General features: G+C 38.3%; 3 protein-coding genes across 4 annotated transcripts in view; 1 reads left to right on the plus strand and 2 right to left on the minus strand.

The window, feature by feature from the left end:
- Nucleotides 1–582: 582 nt before the first annotated feature.
- Nucleotides 583–4080, minus strand: LOC121528379 (peroxiredoxin-like 2A). Its single transcript, XM_041815819.1, has 5 exons — nucleotides 3655–4080; nucleotides 3413–3504; nucleotides 1473–1613; nucleotides 1087–1251; nucleotides 583–963 (listed from the first exon to the last, which is right to left on the minus strand). Exons 1-5 carry the CDS (start codon nucleotides 3803–3805, stop codon nucleotides 877–879), a joined length of 636 nt encoding a protein of 211 aa, XP_041671753.1. The 5' UTR covers nucleotides 3806–4080; the 3' UTR covers nucleotides 583–876.
- Nucleotides 4081–5367: 1287 nt separating this feature from the next.
- On the minus strand, nucleotides 5368–10594 carry dydc2 (DPY30 domain containing 2). Of its 2 annotated transcripts, XM_041816338.1 has the most exons (8): nucleotides 10576–10594; nucleotides 10138–10292; nucleotides 8534–8935; nucleotides 7661–8116; nucleotides 7207–7443; nucleotides 6819–6971; nucleotides 5818–5955; nucleotides 5368–5640 (listed from the first exon to the last, which is right to left on the minus strand). In XM_041816338.1, exons 2-7 carry the CDS (start codon nucleotides 10282–10284, stop codon nucleotides 5824–5826), a joined length of 1527 nt encoding a protein of 508 aa, XP_041672272.1. In that variant the 5' UTR covers nucleotides 10285–10292; nucleotides 10576–10594; the 3' UTR covers nucleotides 5368–5640; nucleotides 5818–5823. The 2 variants fall into 2 exon arrangements, with proteins under 2 accessions (XP_041672272.1, XP_041672273.1); XM_041816339.1 differs by lacking the exon at nucleotides 7661–8116.
- Nucleotides 10595–13102: 2508 nt separating this feature from the next.
- Nucleotides 13103–19158, plus strand: part of scn4aa (sodium channel, voltage-gated, type IV, alpha, a) — a 28207-nt gene continuing 22151 nt past the window's right edge. Inside the window, exon 1 of the mRNA XM_041816256.1 lies at nucleotides 13103–13343. The gene's annotated coding sequence lies outside the window, so the exon portion shown is untranslated. The remainder of the gene's footprint in view (nucleotides 13344–19158) is intronic.

Raw genomic sequence — 19158 nt, forward strand, 5'->3', positions numbered from 1 at the left:
TAGAGAATATTTTTGAGGAGCAAATTTATCTCGATATTATTTTCCAATGATAAAATGACTCCTCTGCAAAAGGACATGCCAAGGTTTCAAAATAAGAGACAGAAAGGTAAGATTTTAGGGAATTTCTGAGCACTTTGCAACTTCTTTTGCATGCTAGACCCTCACACTGGGATGCTTATTTGCCACCTTCCAAAGGCAAAATTGTTATTGCATCAGTGCCGACAAACACTGTAGCCACCATTACAGGTTGCATCAATATACTGATTAGTTTATATGTCCTGTAAAATCTGCTTGACAAAAAGCTCATATGCAGCAGACTAACAAAGGAATAAAGTACATTATGCATCAGTTTTGCAATTAGACCACATGATTTCAAACAGTGATGATTTTAGTCGTCTAAAATGCATCCAGTGGAAGAGTGTTTTTTAAGTGGCTGGTTTTGTGCGAGTCAATATTTTCCAGACACTAAAAGCAGACGAAGCCCCTGCAGGAATCAGCCCCACCTCACCCTAAAACCAACAGATTAAAAAATAAAACGTCTAACATCTGAACATCTTCTCTCAAGCAGTACAAAAGAAGCTGTTGAGCACAAAAAAGGCTTTATTTGTCAAAGGTCAAAGTGTCTTGGCTCTCAAAATAACAAAACCACAGCATCACAGATTAATAACAGGAAACAGTGTTAGACATCAGGCTTGCTTCCTCTTTTGAGTTTAAAGACAAACCATCATAAACACACTCACATCCTTTTACTGCAAAGTCATGCTGCTAAATGCATCCTGAGAAAGAACACCAACAAACCTGAAAGCTTATTAACAACTTTCAATTACTTTCTTTTGACTTTAGATTCATCATCTGTTCTCCACAGACCTTTAACTCTTATGTTATTCTTCTTGCAGCCCAGAGAACATGGTCAGGGTCGACTTTGTCTCCAAATTCAATCTCTCTGTGCTCCAGAAGTATTCCCTGAAAGAGGATGAAAACGATAAGGAGTTTTAATCTATCCAAAGAAAATCACACAACTCAAGCTGTTAACCATGATATTTTTCAGTACAAGTGACAGAATTCTAATGTTCATTAAGGTTTTACCTGCTGTCCCCGACCAATGACAAAGACCCCACCGAGTACGAAACCCTCTCCAAAAATGTTTCCAAAGAAGCCGTTCCTGATGGCCCTAAAGCTGTTCAACCACGTGCCGACACGCACAAACCCCAGCAGACCCAACCTTCTCTCACGGGGTCCATAAAACCTCTTCTGCAGAGAAAGAAGATCATAAAATGATGCATTGAATGATTCATGCAGATCTAAACTGATTTACCATGGATTATGAATGACTTCAGTGTGTTTATGAAAGGATTCTGAAAACTGCTTTAATCTTGTCTGAAGATCAGTGTTTATTCTTATTAAAATGGAAAATCCCGGTATCATGTGGAAGCTTGTCAATGTGTTGATTCTTTACAGAAAAATAAATTTACCTGTTCATCCAAAAATATCTCCCCCTTGAAGTACGGTCTGAAGTTTTGGATCTCGGTGCCAACGTCCTCCTTCACGACAGCGTACAGAGGGACCCCAAGCTCATCCAGCTGGGGTTTGAGAGAGGACAGCTCTGCAGCCTCCTGCAGACAATCAGGATAGAAACAACAGATCAAATAAAAGAATGTTATATGACCACTGATCAAAATTAATGACATATTTTATACTATAAATAAATATATTGTTTCACATTATTTAACTGAATTTTGAGGTGATTTGGAATTGTTATTAGATTTGCTCTTGCAGGTCAAATATAATATACAAAGCATTTGTTGCCTCATTTTCTTTCATTACCTAAATATCCTCTTTGCTGCCCGCAAAGTACATTGATATGCAATTAGCTCAGCTAAAATACTTTAAAATATAGTTTTTTTCTTGGTAAAAATAATAACCACAATTTAAAGCTTTGCCTGCTTAATTGTTCTTACTCAGAAAAATATTGCTTAAACCACCAAAGGCAAAAAAAATATAAATAAATAAATAAATAAAATAGATGTCATGTTTTTTGTGGAGATCAAAAATTTTCCCAGATATAATTTTTGTCAGTCTGGAATATGAGCATTTTTAAAGAATAATGCTGAAGAAATTATGGCTATCCAAAACTGCTGGTAAAGAAAAATCAACGCAATCACGATCTAAAAACTCTACTAAGGCTAAACATAATCATATAGTAGATTCAATTTAGCAACTGGAGTTTACCCATGAGGCACTGCTGGAAAGAATGATATGTAAAAGTTTGGTTTAAAGTTTGGTTTGTGTTGCTGCTGTAGAAACATTTCATAGCAATAAATCACTTTTCTGATATAGTTCCCAAACTTAAGCCACAGGTCATTTCAAAGCCCCTCATGTAACCATGAGATGTTTTTAACCTTAACTTTTTTAACATCATAAAACAGACCATTTCATGCTACTAGAAAAGTGTTTGTGTTGTCACAAAGTAAAATTAATGAGCCGCCATCATTAACTTGGTTTTGATAATGCATGATAATGCAATGCATTCTGTAGTTTCTTTCCTAAAGCTGAAGTCTTCTAATGTACTTCTGTACGTTTGACTCGAAAGAGTTATTTCTAGTGATTTTATGTCCCTGAAGGCACTGATAAATTCTCCTAATTGGGGAGCAAATAGAAATGGAAAATGTTTGCTGGAGTGTCTGAAGTTAAAACAACACCAGTTAAACTGTGGCACTGATTCACTATACTAAACAAAATAATGATAAAAACGGGACGTATAAGCTAAATGTTCTGGCTCTGTTTTGTTAGTTCTGTAACATTTAAAAAAAAAATTAAGTATTTCAAGATAGTTGTAAAGTGGTTGCAGTTTTTAAATCTGTGTTTATATTTATGTGTTTTAGGCAATATTGTAAATGGCCTCTTGCAGTTCCTTTGGGGCCCACAAAAGGGTCGTGCATTGGACGAGATAAACAAGCCTCAGTTTATTCTGATGCAAAAAAAGACTAGTCGCTGCCACTTTCATGCCTCTCATTAATTACAGTGATGCTTCATACATGTATATGCATCTTCTCAAAACAATGCATTTAAATTAATTTCAAGACCTTAACTTATCATTGTACTCTGTATGATGAAGTTGCCTGGCCGCCATTGCACATTCACTTTTAGACAAAATCACTGGTATATCCTAATAAGGCTATACTTCACCTACAGCTCTCATAGTTGTGTATTTCTATTCATGTGAATACTACTAGAAACTAGTCTCAGTGCTGTGAGTCTGTTCCTGAAATGGGGAAAAGGTGGTAGATGCTTTGACTATTGGCATTCTGCTCTGTGTGCCTCTTTTGGTCAGGGCACTGGCAAATGAGATTCTTAATCTAAATGAGGCTTATTCTGGTTGAATAGATGATAAAATAAAGCTGAAAGGCATTACCTCTCTGCACAAAAATCATCCGGGTCTCCTCACTGCCATGATGACAGCCCCAGAGCTCTGCCACAGAGATTTTGCTTTCACCGTTCTTGGGTCTGAGTGAGGAAATGAGGGGAAGAGTCACTGAATTAAGCAATGATCTTAATGCTGCATTCCAACTACACAATAGCTTCATTCGCCCCCTAACAAACACTGTGATGGTGTTTTAACAAAACATGAACTTTTTAGACAGAGTTTTGACTCACCTGCTTGCAGAGTTTTGAGCTCAGACTCCTCCAAATATTTCAGAGTTGCTTTCAGCGGAGGAGTCAGAAACATGTCAGTGAAATAGTTCGTCACATCGGTTACCATTCCTACGACAGTCGTGACGGCGTTAGCGATGAATGCCATCGCCATTTCTCCCCTATGTCCGTTTTTAGTGTTAGTACATCTCCATACTCCAATAACAGCAGCTCCTCTGGGGCTACAGTTAGGCTAACAGCACATTTAAACGCCAGCTAAAATAGATCCTCCTCCCAGCTGTTTTTAAAAAAACAGAGATACTTATCAGAGCACTTGATTACAGCTGTGTCTGATCAGTGACGCAGCCACCGTCTGCAGCGTGAAAACCGCAAATACTGACGATTTACAGGACAAAAACGATCATTGTGCAAATATTCCTCCGCCTTCTCCTTCAGTTCAAAGGTCAGCAAGGAAAGGGAAATGTGCGCAGTCATTCAGTCAAATATCTTACATGTGAAAAGCTCAGCTTACATACTTCACTGTCTGTATAAATATCAAATGGAGGTGAAATTGTAGGATTTTGACTCGCGGGCTCATATTTGGACAAAAATCATAACCAGTTCTATTTCAATTGATATTGAGATCAAGATTGTCGCACTTGGGTTTACATTTCATATGATTAAATAAATATACTGTATCTTCTTTAGCGATAGTCACCACTGTATTAGATTCTGCAAGTTCTTTCCCAGGTCTGGCTCCTCAAAACCAGTGAGTTTCCATGCGACTGACGTCGTTTTACATTTTTCAGTAACCCAACAGCTGTCTCTGTCATCTCTTGCTTTTCAAACTAACCAGACTGTATGCCGGCTCCCTCTGCTCCTCACTTAAATCAAAGTGAGAGCTGTCTTGATGGGAGGGGCAGAGCACGAGCTGGGCTGAAAAGCAGTTGTTTCACTAGTGGGTCAGGACCATAGACTGTAGAAAAAAATGGACAAACCCTGCGTGACGTCAGCCATCTGCTTACAATAGGTGGACTCAAACAGCTCTTGAAGCCAATCTGTGGCGGCTTTCATATTGAAATTGTGGCCTCAAGTGAACTTTGGATCAACCTAACGCCCTGCCCACTAAGCTCAACTTCCTGGCAGCTAGGTAGCATTCTGGTTTACAGAAACGTAGCTTCTGCCTGTTGAACTATCACTCAATCAAATGAGATGTGCCAATCAGTCTGAAGTAAGGTTTTTCCTTAATAAAAACAAAACCATTGTGGTACAAAAAAAATTCACCCCCCGTACAGTGAGAGCACATGAAGACATTAGCTAATGAGACATGTTTGGTTTTTAGAACCGGGCTGTAAACCAGTTTATTTCTAGTGTAAAAACAGCTTTTTAACAAGTGTTAAGACGGGACTTCTGGTGTTCCTGCAGCCAGCCTCAAGTGGACATGTGATGTATAACAATTTTTTTGCACTTACGCATTGGCTTCATTTTTCGGGACCGGAGGTTGCCGCTTGGTCGGGACCCAAAAGTGGACTAAGGAGCTGTTTTTAGTGGGTGTGAATAAGTGCCTGAAAAAACTGGTTTACAGAAGCGCTAAAAGGGACAATAAAGCATGCAATTAATACAACTTTTCAAATTAATGCACAAATTATGGAGATTTACCCATCACTATTAATGCATTAATGATGACAGCCCTAAATTGAACTCAACATTATTTATTTATAAAGCCTCTTTATACATAAAGGCATGCAGCCCAACCAGCTACACAGAGGAAGGCAACTGGAAAATAAAATCAGAAACTGACAGCACAAGGTAAAACTAAGCAGGATTAAAGAAAACAATACAATGACATAAATAAAGATATAGGAAAAAATCTATTGACAAAAGCTGCACATTTTCAGACATACAGTATATCCACCAAACTATATGCAAGTTCTGGAATAGTTTCACATTTATTTTGAGTGATTCGATCATCAAACAGCAGTCACATCTTCAGATATGGCCGTCTTCCTCCTAAAACAAAAGATAAAACTGAGACATACTTTATTAGAACTTAAACCAAAAAAAGGCAAAACAATACTCCTTTATTGGTGGAACTTTAGACCATAGACTGTAGAAGCTTTAGACACATGTTTTAATAGATTATACTTTTTCATATCTACTTGTTATCAGCTGGGCAACAGGCCCTACCTTCAGCTAGACGTCCTCCACATCAGGAGATTTCTCATCTTGTGGAGCCACAGGCTTCTCACGCTCCTCTGCAGTTACGTCACTGTCAGCTGCAGCCGAGCTATCAGCGTCCTTGCTTGTGAGTCGATCGTCTGTCTCCTGAGATGAAATGATCCAGACAGTCCTTGTTAAACATTACACATCAAAGCTTTCCCTGCCTGTCTGTTGATGACTCCACTTACAATCTCTTGCAGTAATCCATACTTAACTGCTACTTTGATTGTGTTAATACTGTTAATAACATGTTATTCCATGTCTGTTTATGTATAATGTTCCTAATATTAGCACACTCAATGTAAAAACAATGTTCCACCATGTCCAGATGCAAGCTAACAAACATAGCGTCTAATCCAGTTACACTCCAACAGGCTGGCATGGTTGAAAGGCTGCATGCTTTCATTCACACATCTGATGGTAATCACCTTAAGCCTTGGCTTTATGCACAGCATTAGTCAAGACTCCCCCTGGTGCTCATGGCCTCCCCTAGAGATCACTGCTCTATATTACACAAACTGTAATACACTATAAACCTCCTGTCCAGGTTTAAACTCCACCTGTTCTGGAAACAGTGAAATGCAATAAATGGGGTTTTTCTTATCCAATATTAAGTATATCAATCACAATCAGTAAATCCTTGATTAAAAAAAAGTTTAAATTAAAAAATCTTTTTTTCAAAAAGTGAAAATTAATCAGCTATGACAAAAGTTGGGTTTTTCAGATGACCAACAGTCCTCATCCTGATTCCTGTCTGTATTCTCTTCTCCTCCACTGACACACACCTCCCTCATCTTCTCGGATTTATCTCCTTGCTGCAATTGGCACCTCCTGGCCTGTGACACTTATCTTCATCTTTCTTTTTCCTGTTTTTCACCTTTCAGCAACATCCTCCCTCTCTTTTTTTCCTGCCTTACTTGCCTCCAAAACCGACCAAAATCAGCTGCAAAAATCTCATATTTTGTCACCTTCTCAGTGTGTTCAGAGTGGGGAGTATGAGGGGTTTGTTTGTCTTGTTGCTCTTGGGTTTTGTCATCTGTTTTTAAGTCTTCGGCATCTTGATTTGGAGTCGGGTCTGGCATTTCAGTCTGCTCAGATTCAGTGTTAGCTTGATCATCTGCCTGCAGAGAAAGAAAAACAAGTTATGCAAACAATTCAGGGCCAGATGACATGGACTTCATAATACCTCAATATTCTTTAGCTGAGTGGGAATGCATGACTTATCTGTATATTTTTCTGTAAAGAGATAAACATGATTGTTACAGTACCAGAAATATAAACTTTGATTTGGTAAAAATCCCCAAATCAAATCTATCAGACAGAGATTTGTGAGAAAGTTTTATCATATGTCATCACCTTGCCCTCCTCTTGGTTATCCTCCTTCTCTTCACTGCTCTCTCTCCCCTCTTCTTTATCCTTTTCTGGCTCAACCTCTGTTTTTTCTTCTGCTTCGTCACTCCTCAGTACCACATCAGGTTTTTCATCAGGCTGTTCTGAAGACTCCTCTTTCACCTCAGAGAGAGAAGAGCTGCTGGCCTTCAGAGGTTTCACCTCCGGGGACTCTAGTTTGGTTATTTCCTCTGTAACATCCACCTGGCAGACACACAGTCAACTTAAAGTATTGAAATTATTGGGTGATTATTTCTACATCATAGAAAGTAAAATATGCATTAGAATAATCATGATATATGCCCTGCTGTTATGATTTTGATTTGATTTGAAACTGAAGATCATAGAAAATCACACCTAGGAAGAGATAATGAAACATCAGGGAGAATCCACCACCAAAAGCACACAGATTTGAGATCACCTCTGGTTTCTCGTCACTGTCCTGGGCTTCCCTTTTTTGTTCTTCTGTGTCACTCTCCTTATCTTTGGGTTTTCGCTCTTCTGTGTCGCTCTCTTGATCTTTGGGTTTTTGTTCTTCTGTACCACCCTCCTGATCTTTGGGTTTTTGTTCTTCTGTACCACCCTCCTGATCTTTGGGTTTTCGCTCTTCTGTACCACCCTCCTGATCTTCACTTTTTCCTTCTGTGTCACTCTCCTTGTCTTTGGGTTTTTGTTTTTTTGTGTCACTCACCCTATCTTTGGGTTTTTGTTCTTCTGTGTTGCTCTCCTGATCTTCAGTTTTGAGTTCTTCTGCGTCCTGATTGATTTCCTGGTCAGGTGTGCCTTTTTTCTCTTCTGTTGCGGGTTTGTTGTCTTCTTCAGCTTCTTTTGGGGCTGTTGTGGATGTCTTAGACTTTAAAGGCTCCTGCTCGGTGATCTGTTAATGTGATGATGTTGAAATACTTTTGAAAGGTCTTAAAAGTTTGTGGTAAGAATTTGAATTGCAATCCAACTTGGGCTTTTGTAATTGATTACATTACTAGGATGACATTGCTTTCCTGGACCTTCCTTACTTCTTGCTCTGTCATATCTTACTTCTAGCACTTGATCTTTGCTTAAAATTAACTTCACAAAACAGGGGGGGAGTAGGTGATCATTCACTGACTACAAGGTGACTGCAACAAAACAAAATTTGATTCAAAATACAAAGAAATATACACAGTAGTCTCAATAGTCTAATCATACATTTTTTGACAGAAATTTTAGAAAATTGTGGGATAATTTTATCATCTCTTCCTAACCAGACTCAAATTCATATCAAACAAAGCTTGGGTGTTACCATTGCACAACATACATTTCTAGACTCTTCCAAGGCCTCAGTGATCTTTTGCTCCTCCTCTCTCAGATTCTCCTCGTGTAACACCTCCTCTCTGGCTTTCTCCTGCTCCTCCTCGTGTAACACCTCCTCTCTGGCTTTCTCCTGCTCCTCCTCGTGTAACACCTCCTCTCTGGCTTTCTCCTGCTCTTCCTCGTGTAACACCTCCTTTCTGGCTTTCTCCTGCTCCTCCTCTCTCAGCTTCTCCTCGTTTAACACCTCCACTCTGGCTTTCTCCTGCTCCTCCTCTCTCAGCTTCTCCTGGTGTAACGCCTCCTCTCTGGCTTTCTCCTGCTCCACCTCTCTCAGCTTCTCCTCGTTTACTGCTTCCTCTCTGGCTTTTGCATGCTCTTCCTCCAGGAGAGCCAAATCAGCCTTTTTCTGTAAAAATAAAAGTTTGTGGTGTCATTTGGTCCCTCATACACACTTAATATCTGCATGTTTTACAATACCTGACACATTTAAGGCTTGCAACAGTTTTGACCCTGTGACTTTATATTTCTAAGGAGCCTAAGGCATATGTAGTCACCTTTCTGTGTTAGTGGCACCTCAGTGTAAGCTAAAGGTAAAAGGTCTGTGTTGTCATGGCCTCACTAAGCTAGGTAGCTTTACAGGTCTCAGCCTGAGGAGCTTAGACTGTCTAAGTCAGTGTCATCCTTTACCGTGGCCTTCGAAACTTACTGGAGATCAGGGCTTTGAGGTAGTAGTGGGGGGAGTTGAGGTGAACGCAGAGGTAGATTCATTTCTATGAGTTTGAAAGACAGCTGTGCTATCAAGAGTAATTTCTTTTGTGATGGATCTGATAATATTTTTTTCATATCTTACCCACAATGACATGGGGTTTACAAGATGACATTTGATTTGGGAACTTTTTTCTTATCTTCAGCTGTACAGAAAAGAATGATTTCGATCATTTGCTTAAGTGAAAAAAACAAAAATATAAATATAGTCAAACAACTGAACCTATTAACATGCATTATAATTATAGTCACTTTGTTGCCTTGAAAAAAAAACAAATATTAACTGTACAACAAAATCACTTTATGTCTTTATAATCCTACATATTATAGGTAACTAACTTTTACATTTTAGAATCTACTGAAAAGTCAGCTGATTCTTTTGCCCAATCAGCTGATCACAGATTCAAGATCAGAAGATCACAATGGACTGGGATCAAGAAAAAAGCCCTAGAATTGATACAATTCTTTTTTTTTTTTTTTTTTTCAAAATACCAATTCAAAATGAATAAATAATTAATAGCAAAACCTTACAGACTGCCTTGGATGGAGAAACGAGATAATATAATCATTACAGTTCCTAATAAGAGCTATCCTACCTTACCCTCATGATTGACTGAAGTGCTTTGTAAATAAGAGAAGCACCCAAATCATCTATTCAGTATAAATGTGACTTCAAGACAATTAAAGGTTTTGCCATAAAAAAAAATACTTCCCAAATGAAGGAATTAATCATAAATATGGCCACATTCAAAAATTTCACTCTGAAGAGGAAATACTGCCACGGAAAAAAACCTGTTGTGCAATGCTTCCCCCTACTGATAGATTGACAGCATAACAGCCCACCTGTGTCTCATACTCCACATTTTCGTTGTATTTGTAGAGCCAGTGGGCCAGGTACAAGATCGGGTTAACTGGACGCTGCTCGGCCACCTCAGCCAGTCCGTCTACCAGACATTTACCCAGGTGCCTTTTTACATACTCCGAGTCCATGTTTAAAACTGTTCGGAAGATAAAACAAACATAAAAACACCGTAAAGAACAGTCACACGTTTATGTTAAAAAGCTAGCTTATTTTAGCAACGTACCGCTGTCGTCAGTTAGCGCGGGTTAAAAGGAGCTTTCAGTAAAACAAAACTTTCACAGAATCTTTCTACATATTTTTCTAAGCTACAAAAGAAACAATTGTATTTTTACAATGCAGTGAGTAAGCAGATGTGTAACATAGCCAAAGAATTAACGAGTATTTCAAGAAAACAACAGTTAAATTACTGCTAAACAAACCTTTTCACTGAGCGTCCGGATGTGGAGGTTAGATCTCCATGGTAACGGCGTGCCGCTGATAATGTTCCCCTGAATCCTTTTGAAAATAGTTCCTACCGTCGACACTGAAACGTTCATAACTTGTATTTCTTTCATGCTTAAAACAGTCGTTTCCAAAATATATACATAGGAATAAAGTGATATTTTATCATTCTTTTCTCTTGAAATCAAAGCAGTAATTAATAAAACGTGATGTAACTTGAGAAATTCAATAGTTTTTAAAGCCCAAAGGGAAGAAATGAAACTCAGTTTCTACAAATTCTATTGATATTACCAGAATTACTAAAATAATAATGGCAGTTGTACTGGGGAATTTTAGTACCCAAATTTAAAAAAAAAAAAAAAAAAAAAACGTACATCAAACCTGTGTAACTTAAGAGTTCAGTAATCATCTTTTTCACCAAAAGCCAAAAAGAGAGAAAATAATCTTTCATAATATAACCACTAATATTGTTTTATAACCACAATCAGATCAATAAGTGCATAAAATAGACATAAATATAAGACAATAATTTAACATGAATTTAACCACAAGAAAAAGGAAATAAAGGGACAGAAGAAAAGTAAATGTTTGATATCACATGGTGTAGATGACTTTTGACTTGTCCAGTGTGTTGTCTGTTAGATTTTTTCTTCAGTGAAATAAAACATTACAGAACAGTAGTGAGCTTATTTAAGACCACCATGGTGGCAGGAAGACACTGCTGTGACTTAAAAAAATGTGCTGTAAGTGACAGTAAATCTTCTGATTAATTATAACTTTTAAAAAAGGTGCAAAAATGATGGACCCTAATTAACTGTGAGATTAATCTTGACACCCTTAATACCTTACTTGAGATATCGGTTTCAATAATAATTAATTTTCTGAAAACCTCATAAGGAAATAAACTCAGAGAACAGTTTCTGCCAATAATACAACTTTAATCTTAAATGAGTTTTAAAAGTAATTACCAATCAGAGCAGTTTAAGATATTTTGAAAAATAACATGATTTTTTTTCCTCCCCCTCTTGCATACTGCCTTAAAAACTTGATATTAAACATCATTTTACATTTGGTAACCTGTAACAATCATCAGAAATCAAACTGGACCTAAAATCCAGACATGAATTTAAAATGTGTGATTCTTTACCCATCCTGTTTCCTCACAGGGACACTTTGCACACATGGGAGGGGAAATCACAAGCAGGCTCAAATTCCAAGACACAGATGACGCACAGTTAACATTTGTAATCACAGATATCATTTTCCTCGTATAATCATACTACACACCTTTCAGCCAAATATAGCACTGCATCACCAGGAAGACTCACCCAATCAGAATGGCTGAAATCCATCTTACTGCACATATGAATGTTATTTGAACAAAGCTTATCTAAAATGGGCATAGTTTAACTTATGATACACACTCCAACATAATTAAATGAAATGGCCTCCAAATTCTTTAATAAAAAAAGCAGCTATATTTCTTGAACTTTTTTCTCATCTAAAGAAATCATGCCAAGTAATGTAAACCCTCGTTTATATACAAATAGCAAGAAGATGAAGTAGTGACCAATGGTAGTGTCACTTAAATAGCACTTTAAATGTTACATCTCATATTGTGCCACCATAAAGGATTCGAAGTACTTATGCTGCCCTCTTGTGGTTGATTTGCAACAAATTTGAAGGGAAGAACGAAACAGTTCAAGGGTATGATTTGAATAGGATGTTTCCTTTTTAATTACTTCCATAAAGATCATAGTTTTAGATTGCCGTATAGTAGATTAATTATTTAACAAATGAGCGTTTTGTTATTCCAAAAAACGGGCACAAAAACATTCTATATGAACTTTTTGATGGTGTTGAAATGGATGGTCTTCCTCCTATTTATTTTCAACTTTTCCCTTACTTTTTCCCTGTAGGAAAATTAAGGACCACGAGCAAATCTGTAATAAGATAGCCATGGAAAGAATTTTGATCCTTTCATGTAAAAAAAAAAAAAGTCCCACCAAGACCCTTTTCATTAAGATTTTTAACAGCAATTACACAGCAAACTGAAATGATGCTTTTTGAGAAAACTATAACTCACATTGACATTCATGGCATATTTAGATACACATTATATAGCAAAACTTGATTCTGTTTTTAAGTCAATTAATGATTTAGGGTTGAGTTTAACACAAAAAAAAAATTCAACTTTTCCTTTGAAGCATCTTCTTGTAACAGTTCTTCAACAAGTGAAACAAATGATCTATAATTAAAAAAAACTAGCAAAACAACCACAATTAAACATTTAGTTATATGCACTTCACATAGAATTAAAAACAGTAGATTTCAATGAGATATCAATAACAAAACAGACATTTAAGTAAAGGAATCTTCCGTCCTTGTTTTGCCGTATCTGCAGCAGAATGATCCCAGCTGGAGATTTCATGCACGGTGCTGCAGCTGCAGCTCAGCTCAAACAAACTTTCTTCTTCAGTTGTGTGCTTGCAGGAGCTACCAGCTGTGTGGGAATGGGACGCGGTTCGGCTAAGGAAGTGTCAAAGGTCTGATCTGATCCTACCTGGACTGGACTCCTCCGGTTTCACTGCAGGACACCACTCTGCGTCAGCAACAGCTGTCCTGCAGCCCCTCGCTGGCAGCCACAGGGGGAGAATTACGTCCTCGGTCTAAAGCTTGACGGAAAACTGGATTTGTTTTTGTATATTTCTTGGATTCTGTTGGAATATTTGTTTTACTGTGCAAGGTAAGCTGCCACCTGGTTTCTGTTGTCTTCTGTGAGCCACTGAGCCTAAAGATAAGTCCTGCATGGAGCTTAGAGTATAAATGTTTCCTACAGGTTTGAGATTAGCTGTAATGATTGTTTAAGCTCTGGTTAACAAATATTTGCCTTTCTCATTTGCCACTTTTTACATTTGTACTCTCTCTAGATGATATGGACTTATGCTGATTTTAAGAAAGGAGGGGGTTCATTAAAGGGTGCATAATTTAGTTTTCTGCATGAATTACAGAAGTTGCACTGTTTACAATCAAGTAATAAGAGCACTATTCCACTGTTGTGATGAAGTTGCTTTTTATTTTAAATAAATGATAGAAAATGTGACACTGCAGAATATTTTTGTCTTGGTTCTAAAACAGCTTAGGAAATCAAATACAAATACATGTTTTAATATGAGTGCTTTGTTCTATTAATAAACCCAGACCTGAAATTGAGCTTAGGTCAAATTTGGAATTGGTAGATTTATGACTTCTCAACAGTGCTTATGTATGAGAAAGTGTATGAGTGCTTGTGTTATGGAGCTGCATGCTACTGCAGCAGCAAGTCGCTGTTTTACAACATTACTGGGCTACAGAACGAGAAATCAAATCAACATGAGCATCATAACAGCTACATGTCTTCACCTGCCAGGTGTATTTTCTCTCTCCAGCCACTTGGCTTTAATGTCCGGTGTGGACACTTTGCAACCTTCTCAACCCCACTGTGCCTCCTCCCACTGGGGGCAAAGTTGTATTTTTAGCCCATGTCTTCATGGCAGATGGGCAAGATACTGTGATGCTGTGGATGCTCAAAGACAGTGTTTCTCCGCTGTTAATCCATGCCGCTCACATCAGTGGTGTGGGACTACAGCCTGGCTCCTTGCAGGGAAGCACATTTTTGGACTCAGTGGAAGACATGGAGGCAGGTGTTTATGTAAGGTGCATCTGCTGCTCTCATGTATCAGGATGAAGCCTGATGAGTTGATCTATCGGGAAAAACAAACTCTGAGGAAGTGCTTCAAAGTTAAGCGAATGTCGAGCATCTTATTGGTGTTAAACAGTTTCACTATAAAGTTGGAGATTAATTTCCTTGGAGTTGCAGTCTTCACCAACACTACTTTACCTGTCATCACATAAGCATTGGCATCATTTGATACATTTTTCCTGCTTTGCATAACCCGTTAAGATGTATCATTGGTCTTCTTTGGCCCGAGTGTGTTAGTGTGTTGTGCATCACATGTTCTTGGACGCAGAAGGTGTCGGTTTTGAGTTTCTTTCACCAAGTAGGACCATGTGACCGCTTGGCTAGGCCCCCCTATTTTCCACAGGATTCAAAAGGTGAAACGAGGTTAAAGATGAAAACAAACGTTTTTATCCTGAAAATTCACAATCCAATATTTTATTACCTAGTTTTTGTACAAGTGTTTTTCATACACAAAATGTGGTTTCCTCATCTGAAAACAATGCAGCAAAATACTGATTGTAGTTTCCTTCGTTTTGCTTTAAGAAGATGGTTTGGGCATGAGCAGCTTCTACCTTTATGTCTGTGTTTTTTAAGGACTTGATTGGTGTAATGAATATGATAATAGCTCCCACTGGTCCCTCACAAGCTGGATGGAATATTCTCCATATCACTTCCACATGTAATCTGCTCAGATTTCTGTGCAGCAAGTGCAAAGGCCAAATAGGTCAGTTTGAGTTTGTGGAAATCTGTTTAGAAAGCTGTATTAGACTACACCAAAGGATCATACTATTGAGTAGTATGCTTGGGTTTATGTTTTCCAAAGTAGAAAATCTGGGGGCTGGGAGAGGGGAATGACATGCAAAAAAGGAGCTGCAGCTTGGACTCCAACTCACGATGTTTGTCTGGAGGAGCACAGCCTCTGTGAATTAGGTTAAACTGGGGGACATAGACAGAAAATCATATCTTAGTATTTTCTAGCTGAATGGTGACGCACTGTACATCCAGATAATTGTAAAGGTTTTCAGAAATTTGGGGTCTTATTTAATCTTTTATTTGATAGGCGGAACATTGAATAGAATTTAAGGCTGAACTCAAACCCTGCTGTAAGCTTTGACAATTACAGCCTTGAGCATTGGGCGCAGGAATATTGGTCTACTGAAATCTTGAAAATTGTTTTCTGAAAAGACACAGAAACACCTGGCATGATACCAGAATTACAAACTGTGATTTGGCTGGTGAAGGTCCCAGTTGTCAGAATTTTCCATGCTCTTAAGTACCATGTGTTTCAAAATGATAGCATTTCCATTATTAATGATTTTTAACCTAGAGAGAAAGAACTGCCTAGATTGCTCAAATGAGTATGGGTAAGCTGTGTGGAATTGGCACAGAACAAGGGCCAGTTTCACCCACTTTTTCACATACCGTCTTATTTGTGCAGTGGCCAGATTCTATGTCTGTCATCAAATGGATCCGTCTTGCAAAGCTCCCATCTGAACTGTTTGGGCCAGGTTAGAAAGTGACAGGACCAATTAGTGTTGAGGGGCAGTACTTATGGGCATGGCAGAGTCATGACATAAGCAAGCAGCGACAAGAGGCCTGGCAATATTAGTGGAACAGATTAGCGTGGATGCAGCTATAGCATCTGTTTTATCAGAACTTGACAACATTTCTTCGTTAAAAGAAGAACAAAGAACAGCATTGAGTTGTTTTCTTTTCAAAAATGACAAAAGTCGCGTATTGACATGTCTACAGTCTCCATGGTTCACGTTATGCAGTTCTCTATGGAGTTTACACCTCAGTAGCGGCTATGACGTCACCTGTTTTGTTGCTCTGATTGGGCCATAAAGATGTGACGGGCAGAATGTTCATCCAATCACCCTCTGAGTTGTTTTTCAAAGGCTCTGCCCTTTCCCAAACAAGGTCTATGGGAGGTTTTCCAGATGGATGTGTGAAACAAATCCATCTGGTGTGTCAGGCTGGGCTTGAGGATGACCAAGGAAACAAACTTTAGTCCTTAAACACACTTTAAAGTCTAAAGAATGATGATAAATAAAAGAAAAAGACCTCCACTGACATAGGCCTGTTGGTTCAGCCTAAAACTAAACTATGTACAAAATTTACAGGTGATGTATGCTTAAATACACAGACAAATATATCAGATGTAAATATCGGCAGAAATTTTGATACCTGCCGATACCAGTATTTGCCTTTTTAAGCTAATATCTGCTGATACCAGACTGATAATATCGCGCATCCCTAGAAAAGATGTTTTGTCTCTCAACCAACCGGACAGTTTAAGCAAGAGTTTTATTTACCTTCTTGCTCCACTGACTGTAAACAGCGATAACAGCTGCCGGTCAAACCTGTGTTTTGTAGTTTACCTCCCTGAGGCACTGCATGCCTACAACATCATATGCTTTGTTGCTGTTATTGGCTGTTAGTGAACTTGACAGACAGGACGTCCATCCAGTCACCCTCCAAGAGTTCTTTGAAAGGTTCCCAAACATCCTGTATGACCTGTTGACCCGATGTATGTAAAATAAATCCTAATGCAGTTATATGTGAAACAGTCTATCTGACATGTCAGGAGTTCACCTGCAATGTTCTAAATTACAAAGGGATAAATGACCTAATACTGGATATCTAGGACTTATATTTTTGTTGCTGTGGAATCAAACAGGTATCAATATAATTTGAGTTTACTAATAATATAAATGCTCTGTATTAAATAAAATAGCCCCTCATTAAGACAACCCATTTTAAAGTGATTTTCTTGTAGTCAATAAGCATGTTACTGTTAAGTAGTTCTTACTGTGAACTATCTTTTTACAGAGCATTAGGCCTGGGATCTACTTTTTTCCTGAATCATACATTTGAAATATATCAATACATCTCAGAAACTTGATATATTGCCCAGTCCTAGGCGTGACCCAACTTTTCAGCCATTTAGTAATCTGTGCAATCATCATTTAATCCAGAAAGACAGAATTAATTGTGAGAGAATATCTTCTTGAACGCTTCCAGCCAAACATAAGTTATTTGGCTGCATCTTTTAATATAAATCTGGGACTATAAGGCTGCATCTTTTTATATAAATCTGGGACTATAAGGCTGCATCCTTTAATATAAATCTGGGACTATAAGGCTGCATCCTTTAATATAAATCTGGGACTATAAGGCTGCATCCTTTAATATAAATCTGGGACTATAAGGCTGCATCCTTTAATATAAATCTGGGACTATAAGGCTGCATCCTTTAATATAAATCTGGGACTATAAGGCTGCATCCTTTAATATAAATCTGGGACTATAAGGCTGCATCTTTTTATATAAATCTGAGACTATAAGGCTGCATCGTTTAATATAAATCTGAGACTATAAGGCTGCATCCTTTATTATAAATCTGGGACTATAAATCAGTTTCCCATATGAGTCTTTCAGCTATCAAAGCATCTCCCTGCAGGAGGGAGATTATGCTCCATCTTCACAGCTCGACAGTATGCAACAACAGAAGCATACTGCAAATGACAGCAGCTGTCCTCTTTACAACAGCAATAATGCATGTAGGGATTCAGTCTGCAAGTTAGTCTAGTGTGCACTCATCTGATAAAGATGTCAAAAAGAGAATTTAAGTCTCCAAGAGCTTGACCCTGAATACCTACAGAAGCCAAGAAAGCGAATATAATTTCAGTCCAGTTTGACTAAGAGTGCAGCCATGAATTTCAAAATTTACGACAGGTTAGGAAGTAGCAACAGGTGGAGAGGTCTGTTTTAATGTGGCTCCCTATAGGGTTTGAAATACAAGGTTAAGTAGTGGGTGACAAGGTGCTGAAGTAAGCTAGGAGGGAGCGAAGTACAAGGTTGTGATTTGACCCCGTGAGAAAACGGGCGGAACAGGAGCACGGCAAATGTCAAAGGACGTGTGGATAAAAGCCCTTGTTTGCTCTGTGGATCTGTTGTTTACAACTTCACCACATTCCAGGAGACGTAAGTACTGTATGATGAGGGGACTGAGATATTTGCCATTTTGACACTACACTCGTCTTTGAACTCCTGGCATTTTCAGGGCACCAGAGTCAAGCCAACAAGTCATTAAAGATAATTCAGATAACCTGGCCTTACACTACTTTATTCAGTGTGACTTCAATTTAAAATGTTTAGTTGATATCTCAGCCATGTTGGGAGTTTTCCAAACTGTAATGTGAGATTTCTGCTTAACTTGAAGTTAACAAGAGTGGTTTCAACATTTCTAAATAGTTTTGCTCTGATTTTCCAAGAGAGTGCAAATACCTAAGATGTTTCAATGATTATCTTACCTAAATCAAAGGCTTTATCTAACCTCAAGTATCAAAAGCTTCTACTGTGTTCAACAGAAACAGCCCAAACTCTTAGAATATGAACTCATGCTACCCTTGTGACAAAAGCCAAAAGTGAGTTCGGCTGGTTTCCGGAGGTGAATATTGGCATTCACATTCCAGAGCCGGCTAGTGTAACGAAGAAGTGTCTACATTACCCGGCCTATATCCTCAACCGGAATGTCATAGGTCACATGGTCTCCTTTGACATGCAAGGTGATATATATATTACTGTCGGGGAAGGCTTCTGAAATTTAACATTCCCTCCCTCTTTCAGCTGTCCTCAGTACGACTGTGTGAGCCCGCTCATGTAATGAGCTGATTGTCTTAAGCCAGACTCTCCAAATACGACAAGATGGAAAAAGTAACTAGCCTGATTGATCTATAGATTTCTGTGTATTTGGCAGATGTAGTTACTACTGTCATAAGAAAGTGAAAGAGTAAAAATAAAAAAATTATACAGTAGTTCTGTAATAAGTCACACT

This window comes from Cheilinus undulatus, linkage group 20 (assembly GCF_018320785.1).
Source record: "Cheilinus undulatus linkage group 20, ASM1832078v1, whole genome shotgun sequence".
In the NCBI taxonomy this organism is placed as follows: domain Eukaryota; kingdom Metazoa; phylum Chordata; class Actinopteri; order Labriformes; family Labridae; genus Cheilinus; species Cheilinus undulatus.

Excerpts from the sequence above, each read along its gene's own strand:
- dydc2 (XM_041816338.1), bottom strand. The coding sequence starts at position 10,284 with ATGGACTCGGAGTATGTAAAAAGGCACCTGGGTAAATGTCTGGTAGAC. Across the intron at positions 8,936-10,137 it reads ATGTGGAGTATGAGACACAG|AAAAAGGCTGATTTGGCTCT; the intron begins GTGGGCTGTTAT and ends TTATTTTTACAG. Across the intron at positions 6,972-7,206 it reads ATAACCAAGAGGAGGGCAAG|GCAGATGATCAAGCTAACAC; the intron begins GTGATGACATAT and ends CTTTCTCTGCAG.